The sequence below is a fragment of the Mandrillus leucophaeus genome, unplaced genomic scaffold (genome assembly GCF_000951045.1).
Source record: "Mandrillus leucophaeus isolate KB7577 unplaced genomic scaffold, Mleu.le_1.0 Scaffold321, whole genome shotgun sequence".
In the NCBI taxonomy this organism is placed as follows: Eukaryota; Metazoa; Chordata; class Mammalia; order Primates; family Cercopithecidae; genus Mandrillus; species Mandrillus leucophaeus.
Window position 1 is genome coordinate 3,672,050 of NW_012103377.1, and position 17,195 is coordinate 3,689,244.

The following is a 17,195-nucleotide window of genomic DNA, read 5'->3' on the forward strand; positions in this document are numbered from 1 at the left end:
GTATCTTGAGATTTTGTCTATCTTTTGTATCAAAATCTATGATCTATAAAAATTTTGACTAGATAGTTTTCATTATGTTTTCAGGTGTCTTTGCATTTTAGCATAAGCCAGAACTTTAAGATCAATGAAGAATTCTGTAATGGTTCAATTTCAGGTCTTCTTCAGGGAGATTCGGTAGTGGTGTGGTATGTTAGAGGACTTATCCATTGTCCTCACTCCTAAGACCTTGTTTTAGCCACTAGAAAATATTTAATTAATGCCAGTACTCTTTCCTCTGCTCTGTAAAAAGGCAACAACTGAAGTAATTTTCAAAAATGTTAGAAGCAGTCTCCCCTCCCCCAACCAATAGTATTATTTATCTATTGGTGGTTGACTTTGGCCAATAGATTTTAGGTGAACCAAATTCAGCTGAAATGACAAATTTACAAAAATGTCAATAGATATAGCACTTATATAATGCTGATTTCCTCCTTTTCAGATTTCAGCACTGTGAAAAAGTAAATTTACAAATACATGCAGCATAGCTGAATAAGCAATGATGAATAAAAATAATTAGTGATCTGATGAGGCACATTTCTCAGAATTTGGAATGGATCTAGAAACAGTGCCTTAAGAGTAAGGCAATTACAGGGTAAGGAATGATATGAAGGTAATTTTTAAAATTCAAGTCCTTTTTCTCTAGGTTTGAATACATATACCAAACGTATATGTAACAAAAAAGTTGGTCTTTCAGTTATTTTAGCATTTTATATAAAAACGATTCTTAACTGGGTACTGCCATTACCTTAACTCTCCACTTCAGTTTGTGCATGTGGAAAAGAATATAACAGGGGAATAGATTACAAACGCATGTGCTAGAGATAATCCTTCAGAGTGCATGGATCAACAAGAAACTAGGGTATTTTCGGTGTTTAACGTGAAATATGAGGGACTAAAGAAGAGGTATTAAATTTCACCTCATATATATAGAGAAGATAACCTAATGACTGAAAGTACAGGCCTCTTTTTCAGGGTTTCCACACCCTTACACTTTGAAGAAGGATCTTTGGGGAAGACATGGCAATAGGAAACTCTAGGGGGAACAAAGCAAATTATAACGCAGTGAGAAAAAAAATGATGTAATGGGAAAGTCTGATCTACTCATCTATGACTTCGATAATGAGGCAAACACCGACCTCTGAACTGTAATGATCATCAAGTATCTTTTAAAATAAACATATATGCAAGTCAAATGGATTTGGACATGTTAATTCAGTTTTACATATATTAACTTGAAAAACAGATTCACATTAAAATGTTAAAGGCCTTAATGTTGACACATATATGCGTTTTTATATTACTTAAGTATAATGCCAACGGCCAATAAGTAGTAAAGTTTCAAACAATGAGAAATCATTATAATCTATAAAGCCATTCATGTATAACGGAGAATTTTGATTCTTAGGAAAAAAATCTATGAATAATAAAAGGTACTAATATAGAGCTTAATAACAATTTACATAGCAGTGACAATAATGCATTTCATATACTGCTTTCCTTTCTAATATGAATAATGGGCCATGTTCCAGTTCAATGGGCAATCTAATTTTTTTTTAATTAACTTCTAAGAAAAGGTAATAGTCTCATTTTAAAAATGCACATTTTGTGAAGGACAAAAATTACTTAAGTTTAAAAATTATATCCTGACTGAAGTAGAAGAAAATTCATTACATCCTTGCCTTTCATCAATCAGAATCGTATTTTTATAACTTTGAAGATAATGCTTAATAAATATGTTATCAATGTTAAGAGCAACATTTCATGCTGAAGAGTGATGTTTCATGCTGAAGAAAAATGCAAAAATTCTAGTGCAACAATTTCCTTATTTTTGCCACCTTACAAGGTGAAAAGAGAAAAACGATCAGTCAGGAGGAATGTACAAGGCACATTTCTTTTTAAGAGATGGAGTCTCTGTTGCCCAGGCTGGAGTGCAGTAGCATGATCATAGTTCACTGCAACCTCATACTCCTGGGCTCACATGATCCTCCTGCCTCAGCCTCCCAAGTAGCTGGGACTACAGGCGCATACCACCATGCCTGGCTAAGTTTTTAATTTTTTGTACAGATGGGGTTATGCTATGTTGCCCAGGCTGGTCTTGAACTCCTGGCCTCAAGTGATCCACCTGCCTCAGCCTCCTAAAGTGCTGGAATTACAGGTGTGAGTCACTGCACCTAGTGTGTACTAGGTGCATTTTAATTACTAATATAAAATTTCATTTTCCTACTGTTTATAAATTACTATTACTATTTAATGAACTGATTTAAAAGAATTCTATAAACTATCACTTAGCTTCTTCTAAAAGAGTATGTGGGTATAACAAAAAATAGAAGATCATATCATAAAAATGAACCATCTGATTTTCATTCTATTCATATTTTGGAATGAAATAAATTGTGACCTTTTGGAATTATGCTTTAAATGTTTACAAATTAAGGCAGAGTTGTTTTTCATTTGGGTTTTAGATACTCTCGGATTTCATCACAATTAAGCCTATTAGAATAGCTGTGAAGAGATCATTTCACAAACAACTTTTCAAAAGCATACAAGATTAATCCATATGCTGCTGAGATGAGGCACAATAAAGAAGCATTACTGAGATAATCTATGGCTAAAATGATGGTGTATGACTTATGATTAAGCTTCATTACCTGCAGAGCAAGGGGCTTCCATCTCATATTTTTCAGTAAAGCTGGTGCTGAGGTAAGCATGCTCTGAGGTCGCTTTTTCAAAGTTAAGATAACACCACTCGGGTCCTCTCGTAGTGCATTCACCAAATTTTTCAACTGCCACCCCACCTGGTAACCAGCAAAATCATTACAATAAAATTGAGGTACAGTATTCAAAGATTTAATGTTCTCCCCCTTTAATAAGATTAGTAAAAAAAAAAAAAAAAAAAGTCACATAATTGGTGTACCATCCTATCAATTTTCAGGAGATACATACTCAAGAAATTTTATCTTTGAATTGATTAACCATGTTATTGCATTAGTCCATATCATTATGAGACAACATAATGGACATTTACCATGTCAAAGCAAAGACTAAAATGGTATCCTACCAATGGAGTACTTCAGAATGTAATGAAATTATGTCACCATTAATGCGGCTCAGCTGCTAGGTCTAGATCCAAGCTCTGTTCACTAGTATAGTTAAAAATCTATATGCCTGAAAACAAGGATTTGGCAATGTCCTCAGCTTACAAACTACACCACAAGCTTACTCATCACCATCTTTTAGAGATAAGTGGTACCAGTGTCTCTAAATTAGACTGATATTTTACTACCAATAGCTGGTACTGACATACCAAGGCAACATTCTTATGCATGGACAAGAGCAGCAATACAATAAGCCTTTTACCATGCTATAAAGACAGAACAAAAATAACAAGGTAACACTACTCCAATGAAGCAGCTATTGGAAATGTGTTCCAAACAACCCTATAAACTTAAAATATAATGTGCTAAATTTAATGAAGTCATCCTATTTGAATATCACCTAAAAACATATTGTGTAATTAAAATCAAAGTACTTGATAAATGTCTTGAAATCGGGCTCAACTGCACCCTGTTAAAATTACTTCACTCTTCATCCTTTTAAAATTCTGAACATAGAATAATTTTTGTTACTTTGCTTTGAAAACGGACTAGTGATGCAGTATCAAGTAACTGAAATCCTAGAAACTATGCTTTAAAGAAACACATTAAAATGTCTATTATTCCAAGTTGTTTTTTAAAAAAAAAAAAACAAAACATTTCACATTTAAAAGAGAGAAGAACCTTTTATCCCAAACCCTAATGGATTATACTTTTCCAGGATGTGTTATATAAACACACTAGGTCAAAATTTATCCTGAATTGCACGTAGGATTTAGCAAATGGTCTGAACAGTGATACAGTTTCTTCCTAGGCATCCAAGTTAAAGATAATTAGTGCCTTTTGTCTTTAATAATAATCATGTTTTTGACTGGGAGATATTTGTCAAGCCGGAGAGAATGAGCACTTCCACCAAAAGCAGCATAGACCAGACTATGAAGAAGAGGTAATCTGGAATGCGGCTATTATGGAATGGGGACTTTTGTATATTTAACAAGCATTCATCTAAATTGCAACATCAACTATAGCTGAATTAAGTGTTGGTGAAGTTAGAACAAACAAGAAGTGAGATGTTATAATGCTTAAAATCTCAGGGGGTCTCAGATATGAATCAAAATGATCATTATACTTGGATAACCTGAATGAGACTGCCAGTTTTTTTTGTTTTGTTTTGTTTTTTTTAAATCACATTAATGTGGATCAACTACAGCAATGGAACTGGTCAAATGCCTCCCCTTACATGTAAGTGGGGACTATTATGTGCCCAAAGGTATATTACATTGATTCTGATTCCTCTGATAGCTGTGCAGTATCTGTACAGCCAAGAGTTAAAGCAAAGGGAGTTCAAATCCAAGGGTTCATTTTGCTTGCCAAAAAAAATATGAATGCACATTTTGAATTACAAGTTTGGGGGGAGAAAACATACTACTTATACAAAGAGTTTGGGAACAACTTATTAATGATAACCACATTTTATTATTTAATTATTCACTCAAATAATTGCTAACTATACTAAAGTGGTCAATGTGATGGCCATAATCTTTTTTCCAGCACATCTATTCTCGATTTACACATTGATTTCTACTCACCAATTTCTTTTCATTTTACTTATTACAAAATTTGAAGATTTTTAAGGCTAGATGGTATTTTCCTATGAAATTTTTAGTGCAATTTGATTCATCCTATTCTTTCACACTTTCTATGTGCTCTTTTCAAGAAAACAATTCCAAAAAATAGAATTGCTTTTTTTTTTGACAGAGTCTCGCTCTGTCGCCCAGGCTGGAGTGCAGTGGCACGATCTTTGCTCACTGCAAGCTCCGCCTCCCGCGTTCACGCCATTCTCCTGCCACAGCCTCCCAAGTAGTTGGGACTACAGGCGCCTGCCATCACGCCCGGCTAATTTTTGTATTTTTGTATTTTCAGTATTTCTAGTAGAGACGGGATTTCACCGTGTTAGCCAGGATGGTCTCGATCTCCTGACCTCGTGATCCACCCACCGTGGCCTCCCAAAGTGCTGGGATTACAGGCATAAGCCACCGTGCCCAGCTTAGAATTGCTTTTCTATCAGAAAGTAGAATTGGTTTCTGATAAGAAAATTCATTTGGGTAGATTTTAATTTTACAGCTGAAAGTTATTTAATGGCAGAAAATTTGGGTATTTTTACTATTTTTAAATCAGCCTTTTATTATTTACATGACATTAACAATGTTTAAAACAAAAGCAAAGAAATATACATCAAGACTGTATATTACATATCTTTGGCTCCCAAATTCTACTTCCACTACCTTAAGGAAATGATTGGATAAAAGCACAAAAATAAATGTGCAACATATGTGTCACAGTACTGTTTAAATCAACCAAAAATTGTACATTATGTAAATGTATCCATGAGTAAGGGATATAAAAATTGTGTTAAAAAAAAGTAAGTTCCAAAAAAGCAAACATAATTTAATTCCACTTTCGTTAAAGAATGTACATAAATATAGAAAACACCATTAATGGTGGTTCAATTAAAGGGAGTAAGGACTTGCAATATATACTTTCTTCTTTATACTTTTATTTCCTAAACTTCTGGCAATAAGTGTGAGTTACTCTTGTAAACAAACAAAACCAACAAAATACATGAACCTAGTCTATGAATAGCAACATTCCAATTAGAAAATAATAAATTTTATGAATTACCTAATCAGGACTGTTTGATATGGATGGAAAATTTCTACCAAAACTGCAGAACCAGAAAGGCAACACTACTATTTAAAACACAAAAAGGTGGTGACGGAGAAGTAAAATCTGCTCTATGCATTATACCTTGATGATTGACAAGAGAGAATATAAATTTATTATTCAGGTGTATTCAATAAGTCAAGAACTATACTATCCACTGATTTTCGATTCAGTGAATGATCTCAGTAGATACTCCACTTAAGTATTAAATCAGTTTCACTTAGAAATTATTAAATAGGAATGAAGCCTACTGAGTAATTTACAGCCTATGTGTAACATTTTTCTTAATAACATACGTAGGTTTTAGCTATATCAGTCCCATCCTAGTATTTGTATACACATAAACAGCAACCAGAGCTGCGCCTTTCTCATTTGAATAGTCCTTTTTTTCCTTAGTCTGCTCTCAAACTCCTTAAATTTGAATCATTTCTATCTTCTTTACCAAATATAACTCTTAACACTTTCCCCCCATTTATTGGTTTTGGTCATGTTCTACTAGAAGTCAAATATGACATGGTGCTAGAGCTCCAGTACAAATAATTCCAGTCTCTGGGATATTCTAACATACCTTTAGCCATATAAAATATATAAATACGTGTTAATCATTTTTCTTTTCTTTTTTTCTTTCTGGTTTTTTTTTGAGACAGAGTTTCACTCTTGTTGCCTGGGCTAGAGTGCAATGGTGCGATCTTGGCTCACTGTAACCTCCGCCTCCCGGGTTCAAAGTGATTCTCCTGTCTCAGCCTCCCAAGTAGCTAGGATTACAGGCATGCACTACCACACCTGACTAATTTTGTATTTTTAGTAGAGACAGGTTTTCTCCATGTTGGTCAGGCTGGTCTCAAACTCCCGACCTCAGGTGATCTGCCAACCTTGGCCTCCCAAGGTGCTGGGATTATAGGCGTTGAGCCACTGTGCTTGGCCGTTAATCATTTTTCTAGGTTAGTTTTCCATTTTTTCATTTAAGTTTCTGGTTGTGGTTTAAAAATATTCAGTGTGTGAAACTTAAATTAGAAACCATGTAAAGATTTAACAGTAATACGTAGAATGGCTGTAAAGTACTCTTTCCACTGGCTGTAATCAAAGTATATACTAGCAGGTAGAGAGAGTCTTGAAAGAAGGAGGAAGAGGTCCTAGTGGTTACTAATATAATAATAACTAATATAAGAGTATAAGCTGCTAATATTGGAAGGAATTAAATAAGGTGCAAAATTTAAAGAATTTTTTTTTTTTTTTTTTGAGACAGGGTTTTACTCTGTTGCCCAGGCTGGAGTGCAGTGGCACCACCATGGCTCAATGCAGCCTTGACCTCCCAGGCTCAAGCAATCTTCCCATCTCAGCCTCCAGAGTAGCTGGAACTACAGGTGAACACTACCATGACTGCCTACTTTTAATTTTTTTGTAGAGATGAGGGTCTCACTATGTTGCCAGGGCTGGGCTCTAACTCCTGGGTTCAAGAAATTTCCCCATCTTGGCCTCCCAAAGTGCTGGGATTATAGGCATGAACCACCACATCCAGAGATGAAAAATATTCTAATAGTCAAAGATATCCAAAAAAGAATTTGGCTGACTTGTGAAACAGATCAATATCAAGAGATGTTTCAATATTCTTGCATAGGTCAAATAATTAGGTAACTTTCAGTCACAATACATTCCAACTCTAAAACACAGAGTGGGTAGGAACATGAAAATAGATGATAAAGATTAGTTTGAGTAAAATAACATGGTTCTGTTACATCTCTGCCTACCTGTCCTCCATCTTTTCTTCTTCTTCCCTACCAATAAGTGTACCTGTTTCCTCTAGGCTAAGTGTTACACACCTTTCTAATACTTTATGCTGTCTTCTTACAATAATCTCTGTCAAAAGCTTTCACCAACAACTTCCTGCATGATTCCCAAATCTTTCTACCATTCCTGCTTCCTATCAATAACTCTAGAGTTATTTCCAACTGTTTAGCTTGTCCACGTTAATAGCTACTGAATAATCGCAAGCATCAACAATTCACTGTGCCAGATTCTTCATATCTATGTTACATTCTTTTTCTTTATATTTTCATTCTTACAAAAGCCTAATGAGGTAAACTATTAAACCCAATTTACGTGTGCAGAAACTGAAGCAAGAAGAGATTGTTTTCTTGGCCAAGATTACAAAAATAGTAAGCGGTGAAGCCAGAACTTACATTAATGTCTTTTCAATTCTAAAGCACAGTATTTTCCCTTGAATATCCACTGGTAGCTCACATGAATACAAGACTTTAAAAATGAAACTCATTATCTCTTTACTTTCATTCACCAGAAAAACAAACAAACAAACAAAAAAACCCAAACAAACCAAAAAACTCCCTGTCGTACTCTAAAGTTGGGAGTTTGGAGTCACCTGTGACTTCTCTCCTCTTTTTAATCTATTTTGTGTCCTAACAAATAGATCCTAGCAACTAATGCCTGTTCTCACTGCCATAGTTCTGGCTTGGATACCTACTGCTAGACTGAAACCAGAATCTTAACCAGTCTTTCTGCTTCTAGTCTTTTGCAACTCCAAAATACTGCTACAGTGTAAAAGTTTTCTGTTTCAAAACCTTTAATAGCTCTCCAAAGGCCCAACTAAGGAACAAATAACCAATACTCAAACAGGTCCTTTGTCAGTATGGTTGATTATAGCTTTTTCAGATTATTTTTCTTCAATGTGGTTCTCAAACTTTAGCATGTTAGAATCCTTGAAGCCTTGTTAAAAGAATGCTGAGTTTTAACCCCCAGGGTTTTTGATCCAGTAGTTCTGGAGTCGGGTCTGAGAATTCCTCCACCCACCCTTTATTTCCTAATACAAGTTTCCAAGTGAGGCTGATATTACTGGCCTAAAGAACCACAATTTGAGAACCTCTGTAATAGATTATGAGCTCCTTGAAGGCAGTGACTTGCCCATGTCTAGATCAGTTTAGGTGTTTCACATGTTTCTGAGACTAGATATAACTCATAAGTATTTATTGTGTGTCTTCCACGTAGTATGAATACAACGGTGAATGCAGCACAGCCTGTGCCTCGTTAAGGAGCAATAAACAGTTAAAATGCAGTAAGTACCTCAATAGGGTGAATACAGGGTGCAATAGGAGCCCCGAACAGGGGCACCTAACCCATCCTTGAGGGTCTAATGAAGGTTTCCAGTGAGTTTAAGCCAAATTCTTTGGGAGTTGGACAGGTGAAGATGTGGAGGTTGAGGGGGTAAACAAGGCTCTGAGGCAAAGTATCATTGGTTTGAGCAACTTTCAGTAGTTCAGTACACATAGATGACAGAACAAGGGAAGGAGCAGTGAGGCAGGAGAAACACAGAGTTCAGATGAGTATAAGAGGCTTTTAGAAAGTTGATAATTAAATGAGTTAGTTGAGTAATGAATATACGTTTCCTTCAAACACTGTGCTTTTCTCTTTCGCTGTATCTTTGCAAAAGCACTCTTCCCTCTGCTTGTAATTTTTCTCTCACTTATAAAATCTTACCTATCCATAAAGATTCATCTTACATGCAGTACCCATTATAAAGCCTCTTTTTAAAGGTGACATCATATTTTCCTCATGTGAATCTCACAGCATACTGCATAACTTGACTAGTGAGCTGATATGGTGACATGATGATGTAAATGTTTCAGAAACAATAAAGGGCCTTGAAACTCGAAAGGAGGGTTTAGTTTTGTACATAAAACCAAGATGTAGTATTAAAATATTCTTTAAATGTAATATACTTAAAATTTGTCACATAAAAGATTAAATGACCTCTCATCCAAAAAAGTAAAACACTTGATACTAAAGCTGCAACATTCTGTACCCCAAATTTTCAAGTAAACTTTCTCCTTATAAATGAACCTTTGAAAAAATATTTCTATCTTTAATACTCCAGACCTAAAGTCATAGCGATGTGATTAAGACAAGGAAAGGAACAGTGGGTATAGATCCTATTTGCCCTAGAAAAATTTTACTTTATCATACACATCATATAAACACTGTTATGAAGGTGTTTTTTCAGAAAAATATTTTGTAGTGCTTTTTCAATATTTTCATAGATTAATTCATTCACATTAATTTCATGGGCTAAAATGAATCTTTATAAAACCACCATATGCATTTTTACACAAAATGTCTTATTATTAGCTATAATGTTTTTCACATACACTGAACTACTATTATCTTCCTCATTATCCAAGGTAGCAGAAGTCAGTGTCTACAAGCAACGGCAAGTCATATAGCTTACTAATTTATATATAACCCCCAACATGTACATTAAAATGTATTTTATACACAACACAAACAGGATTAAAATTTCCCAAGAAGGTCATCAAGGAATCCCAAGTGCTAAAAGCCAGAGGTTCTGCTTTCTTGTGGATGGGGCTTGTAATTGTTTTGATCAGGCTGAAGCAGACAGCAGGTGTTCCTTTGTGAAGGACAACATAAGTGGGCAGGTCCTGGAAAATTGGTTGCCTGGATTAGGTGCACAAGAGGCTTTGGGGTTGGTGCTGAAGAGATGATAGGCTTCTTTTCCCCTCGGTACACAGAGGGAAGAAGTTGTCTCTGACCCCTTTAGAACTTGCCCTGGTCTGCTTTCCAAATAACAGCTGGTGAATTATTTGACTAACATATGAAAAGATAATTTCTACTCTATGGTCCCAAGTAGCCAGTTACAAATAAACATAAAGGTAAGAATTTAAGCCTATCAACCCAGACCTTCTTTACCTTTTTCAGGGCTATATTTGGAGTTGCAAGAGAGCATCTTTATACCCACAGGCAGGAAGATAGAACATTTCTTAAAATATTTTCAAAGTTATTACCCTACACAAGACAAAGAAACAGATTCATTATCAACATTTACACACACTCCTGTGTTTACACACACTGTTACTCACAGGTTGTAATGTATAAATGATACCTTTTCCCAAACGAAATTTTAGAGACTAGAAGTATGCCTGTATGAAGGTCTGATGAGTCATGCTACACCCAAATATCCTCCTGCTCTTTTTAAGAGCACTGAAGAGACTTAATTCAATACACAAGCCATCATGCTGCCGCTAATGACACTCTCTGTCTTTGCCTATTTTTTTGGTGCTGACATATTTATTATCATGTTCTGTTTCTTTGTGTTACTAAAAAGATACTGAAGTATCTAATAAATTAAACATTTTATACCAATGACTACCTCTTTCTTTGGGAAAACAATCTATGTGAAGGAAATAGCATACTGTTATAAACACTTCAGAAATAATGAATTTTGATATACAATGCCTTTCAAAGATCCTAAAACTATTAAATAATGAGTACCAATCTACAAAATCCACCTTCACCTAATTTTTTCCCACAAAATATTAATTAAAAAGTCTTACAATATTAAAGTCTACTACATTTGAAGATATCTTAATTTTGTTCTTTCACAGTCATTCATTCACTGAACAGAAATAAAGAATTAGTCATGGTTCAGGTACAAAGGAATATAAGCTAATGTGTATGCAGTGGTTAAGGAACTATGCAAATAAGTGATTTTTAACCCTAGCTTAGAGTAACTTAAATAGGTAACTCAGAGTATTCAGAAATGCCCCAAGGTTTACCTATTTTAAATAAAACTTTAGTGTTGATATTTTTATAAACATGATTCAAAGACAGTCTTGGGAAAAGATAAAAGGAACAAATATTTGAAAAGAAGAAATATGGGAAAGATTTTATTTTCATTACAGAAAAAATGCCCACAATTTAATGTCTTTATTCATTGACCCATTCTTCATCTCACATCCTCCTGATCTTTATATGGCACTTATCCACTGAAATAAGAGTATGTCAAGGCATTTGGTTTTTTAACGTGACTTAATTTCAACGTAAAACTTAGACCATGTTGAACTGCTCACAATCTGAATTTACATATATCTTTTTAATACTTAATATTTTCATGTGAATTTCACAGTTATGAATATGTGTGCATATATAATGTGTGTGTATAACTATATAGTATTTAAAAAGAAAGCATTAACAGAGAACATAATTTCTCACAGCTGAAGATGGACAGGGAGTCCAAGACAGAGAGCCAACTCAAACACTACAAGAAGCTAGCACTTTTTTCTCCCCTGGAATCTTTTTCCCCCACATTCAAGAAGTTCTGAGAGCTAAATCAGAATTTCTTGATTGACTCATAATTAAGTTCATGGGAGAAAGAAAATAGTGATAATAATTTTTCATGTAAGTTTTATGAATCACCCACATAGTTTTACCAAAGGTGGTGACTTTTCATACCCTGTTACTTGCACTATCTCCTGTAACCTATCACTTATATTAACTGCGGACTTTGCCTAGTTGGTGTCTTGACTTTTGTGACAAGCTGATTCCAAAGCTGTGGGTATAGTTCAGCACTTTGAACATACAGCTCACTTTCCCTTCTCCCCTTCCAATATGGCATTTGGTAATGTTGTGGTCTTTCAAAGTTAAAGGTTTATTTTGGAGACTTCATGGTTTTCATTCATATACGCTACAGAAAACTAAAAGCCAATTTTGCTTTTATTTCAGCATCATTCATAATGTCCTTTTACTTCATCAAAACATAAAACTGAATGGGTCTGAAAGCTTTTGCTAAAGAGAGAAAAGGAGGAAGACAATCACATTGTAGTGAAAGGTAGAGCTGTAATGTAAACCTCTGATCATACTGTAGAACCTCAGTCCCCAAAAGAGCAGTAACATATTTTAAAATAACCATAATAATACAGATTCTTCTCTTTTTGAGACAGGGTCTCACTCTGTTGTCCAGGCTGGAGTGCAGTGGAACCATCATAGCCCTCTGCAACCTTGGAACTTCTGGGCTCAAGTGATCTTCCTGCCTCAGCCTCCTGACTAGTTTGAACTACAAACACATGCTGCGACACCTGGCTAATTTTTAAAATTAGACGTGGTCTCGCTATGTTGCCCAGGCTGGTCTTGAACTTCTAGCCTCAAGCAATCCCCCTCCACCCTGGCCTCCCAAAGTGCTGGAATTACAGGCATGAGCCACCGCCCTCAGCCACCATACAGGCCTTTAACTAATTTTTTAATCAAGATATTTGCATGGGTTATTAAGTTATTAAATTTCAGCCATTCCTTCCTATATTTCATTTCTGTTCTTCTTACAAAGATGCTGGAAAAATATGTATTTTGAAATAAAAAGAAAAGACTCCCAGTCACCAAAGTCAAAGAGTAAAATGAAGCATCCTTATCTAAAATGTTAAAGCTCCCATTTATAAGAATTTTGGGGAAAATCTATACTTATAAAAAATTCATGCTTAAATTTAATTCAGGAACCTAAATGACAAAATTAAAAAGCAACTCAAACCCTAGTATTTAAAAAGTAATATGTTTAAAAATGTACAACTTTGCTATAAATGATTTTAACAATGTCATTTACTAGCAGACATGTAACAAAAATATGCTTATTTGAAAATTTAGCAAATACTGCAATATATGTATATATTTATCAAAACACAAAACTAAAGCACATATATGTGTACATATATATATATAGCTAAAAGTATTCTAAATATTTATTAATAGAAATTTTAGTAAAAAAAAAAAAAAAAACTTCTGTAATGGCCCTAAGTATTTTCACTGTAGAAGTTACCTTTAGAAATCACTTTACCAAAATTCCAGCAACTCAGACAAAAAAGAGAACTCAATGTCAGCTCCAAATGAGACCGCAGTGAACTTCGAATACCATTTTTCCAACTTTTAAAAATCCTTTATTGTCCACTATTAGGATAATAAGATGCAGAAGGGACAGTGTGAGAGGAAATGTAAAAGCGGCTATATTACCTACAATTTGAGCTACCATGCCAATCAGAATATTAATTTAGTGGATGAAACCTATGCTTGAGTCCTAGGGCTAAATAAACTAAAAAGAACTTAAGATTAATGCCATTATCTATTGAATTTCCAATTATATGGTGGTTCTATAGTGTTTCCCTTTCATGTGATGATTTTTTTATCGAGCAGTTAAATGTTATCTACTGATTGCCTACTCCTACTATGAAAAGGAAGTGGATTGGGCAATTGTGACTGGCAGACTCTTGCTTTTTTGAGAGATTACCAAAAAAAAACAAAAACAAAAACAAAAACAAAAACCACGTGGGGGGGGGGGACTGAGGATGATACTGATTTGCAAATGAGCCATACACTTAATAAGTTAATAAGCCAGAGTAGGTGAGAACTTCAGCCAATAGATACATTTTAAACACATAAAATAAAGTTATAAGGAAACTAAAAATTCCATGTAAAATAACTAGATCATAGTAACCACACGTTGAAACTGAAAGATAAAGTTTAATCATAAAAATGAAACAGTAACCATTTTAAAAAAGCAACTACTCTTCCTGATAAAGCTAGTAAGAACTGCACAAATAAGAAAGAAACAAATCAGGATGCACAGATCTGCAGAGAAAATAAATTGGTTAACAGGAAGTAACTATTATTGAGATATCATACAATTTATCTCCTTTATATAAGGACTTAAGATAATAAATTTTAGTTTGATGACAGAAACATGAAATATATTGGATGATAAAGTAATAAATTGATTTCTCTGTACAAAATAAAAATACAGTTTATATCAACATGTATCACTTCAAAACCAGTTTCCACACATTCTCATCAAATCCATAATGTTCAATGTGAAATAAAAGTAAAACAATCTATGAAGCTCTCATAAACTATCTACTATATATGGTAGAATCTGAAAGAAAATATTATTATGAGTAACTGAAATCACTGATGTATTGTTTCCTTAATTTTTGGTAAATGTCTCTTCATAATTTTTCCCCCTTCCAAAAGAGAATGATTCACTTGTTCTATTTTAGAATACCGATTTCATAGAATTCTAACACAGTTATTTTAGGCTATTATAAGAACCCATTATTTATTAGGCAATATGTTAAACACCATGCTAACATAATTAATCTCTGTAGTCCATAAACATGCGTGTTTACAGGAATAAGATGTGGGGTACACCAGAAATACTGCCCCTTGTGGTCTCAGTTTTCAATATCTTAGGTATATGGAATTATATGATAAATACTTTCTACTCTGAGAAAGCAGAACAGAATATGCAAGAATAAATAAAACTTAATGAGATGAAGAGTGGAGGAGAAATAGTCCAGTGAGAAGAGATGAGAATGATAAAGAAAAGAAAATGGAATTAGAAGAAAATAAAAAAAATAGACAACAATTTAGCAAATTAAAAAGAGAAAGTAAGTACATCTGCTGTTAAGACATCATCATGGTATTGATTCCACTCAATGACTCATTCATTTCTGCTGAAGTCCAGGGAAGGAGGTAAACTGAGATGGAGGGAAAAGGAGAGATGAACATTAAGGGGTTACCACACTCTCCATTCATTCTGATTATGTTGGCTTCTCCTTTGAACAATATTCTCCTGTTGTTCTGGGGTTGAAGGAACAAGTGAGGACAGAGTCCAAAATGAGAGACAAGAGTGAGAGTAAGGGAGACACATAAATGAAGTTAGATGAAGTTTTGAGATAGTCCTTCAATCTGTTCCCTCCTCCCACACTTTCTGCCATCCCTAGCCTTGCTCAACTATGTTTGTCATTTTGGAGGTAGCAAAAACCACTAGCTTATAGTACTTATCTTCCATCTCTCACTAATCAATGTAGAATATCCTATTTGCTGCAGTCTATCTTCTTCTTGACTATCCCAACCTGGTTATTTTCCATTCCAGTATCCTTTATAGCCTCATCTATTGAACCATTTCTTGCCATAATGTAGTCGTCAGGTTCCAGAATACCTTTCAAAATAACAGTGAATAAGTTTTAATATTTATACAAAATAAAAGGAAAAATTTCCAAATGTTATTAATAGATTAAACCATCATATATGCCACTCTTTTCAAGTGATATTACTAAGAGACTGTTTTTAGTATGGATAGAATCTTTAGAACTCTTGCACACCAAAAAGAGTATTAACATGAAATTGAACAGATTATAAATATTCCCCAATATTTTTAATAACTATAAGTAGTCTCATCAGCTAAAAAAAAATGTGTTAAAAGTGCATCATGAGGGCAGAGTTGCTGCATCAAACTATGCCGAGGTATCTCCCAGAGAGAGGGATGTAGTGGCAGATGAAGTGGAAAAAATCTTGGGAGATTCCAGCAGCCTTTGAGGAGTTGGATCTTCAATGGTGGGGAAGACATGTAATAAGACTCAGTCTGCTTTGCTTGGATGTTCATGATTTTTTCTTCTTCCTATCTGGCAGCCACAGTTTCTCAGCCATAGAAGTATGTTGGTTTGAAAAACTTAAAAGCCACTTATAATAAAGAATATAGCAACATGAAAAAGGACATAAAACTTCCAGTTTCGTTTCAAATAAGAAAATACTTTTAAAAAAGGAGCAAACTAGAAACATAGACATCTAATTAGACATCTTGAAGATATACCATACTAGCAATGTAAAAAAATAGTATTTGAATTCATCTGATTTATTCAACTTTCTCAGACTCTTAGGGAAATATTTAAAATAATTTTTGTATTTATCTCAAGTAAAGAAAAATATCACATTTTATATTTTACATTACTACCTATAGTCATAGGAAATTTTAGAATTACAGAAAAATACTAACTGGGTTAGTATCATCCAAAATTATAAGATTTAAGATTGTTCTTTTCATTAATGAGTCTAAATTGGTATGGAACAATACTGGCAATCTCACTATTCTAGTCAATTAATGGATTAGATAATTAATATTAATTATGTATTTCAAATTTATTAGGCCATACTTTAATGTAACTATTATATCATAACCAAACCCTATGGTAATGAATGTAGGGAGAGAAGGGATAATTGCAGACTATAAATAATTTATACTTGTTTCAATTAAGAGAATTTCCATTTCACCACCTCTGTATATTGTCTAATAAGAGATTAAATGCATTGTACAGACCACAATACAGGTAACATCAAGAAAAAGAGAGCAGAGTAGGCTACATTTAGTGAAATGCATCGGTTTTGCCCAAATATGCCTCTACTTGAACACAAAAAAAACCTGGCAACTGATCATATTATTTAAAAAGGCTACTTTCATGAAATTCAACATACTATCGTGTCTCTGTTACATTCCAAAATCAATTTGTTGGCTCTAGCAGCAGTATGCCAAGAAAGAGGATTCGAATTGGTCCAACTGCTGTAGCAGGTAAAAGAGAAGAAAGGAGGTAGGAAAGTTAATTGTTATTGAGCTCCTAATGTGTGCCCGACATTATGACAGGTGTTTTACATATCTTACTTATCTGAGTGAAAGAAGCAGAGTGAGGAAGTGGCAGTAAAGTTAAGTTTCAACCCTATTTC

General features: G+C 34.2%; 1 protein-coding gene across 4 annotated transcripts in view; it reads right to left on the reverse strand.

Moving 5' to 3' along the window:
• The window catches only part of CNKSR2 (connector enhancer of kinase suppressor of Ras 2), a 286,046-nt gene that overhangs the window by 131,393 nt on the left and 137,458 nt on the right, over positions 1-17,195 (reverse strand). For 3 of the 4 annotated variants that reach the window (XM_011988030.1, XM_011988029.1, XM_011988031.1), the window contains exon 9: positions 2,688-2,834. The exons of the other annotated variant lie outside the window; for it this stretch is intronic. In XM_011988030.1, the coding sequence (XP_011843420.1) occupies positions 2,688-2,834 (147 nt within the window). The remainder of the gene's footprint in view (positions 1-2,687; positions 2,835-17,195) is intronic. 4 annotated transcript variants of the gene reach the window in all.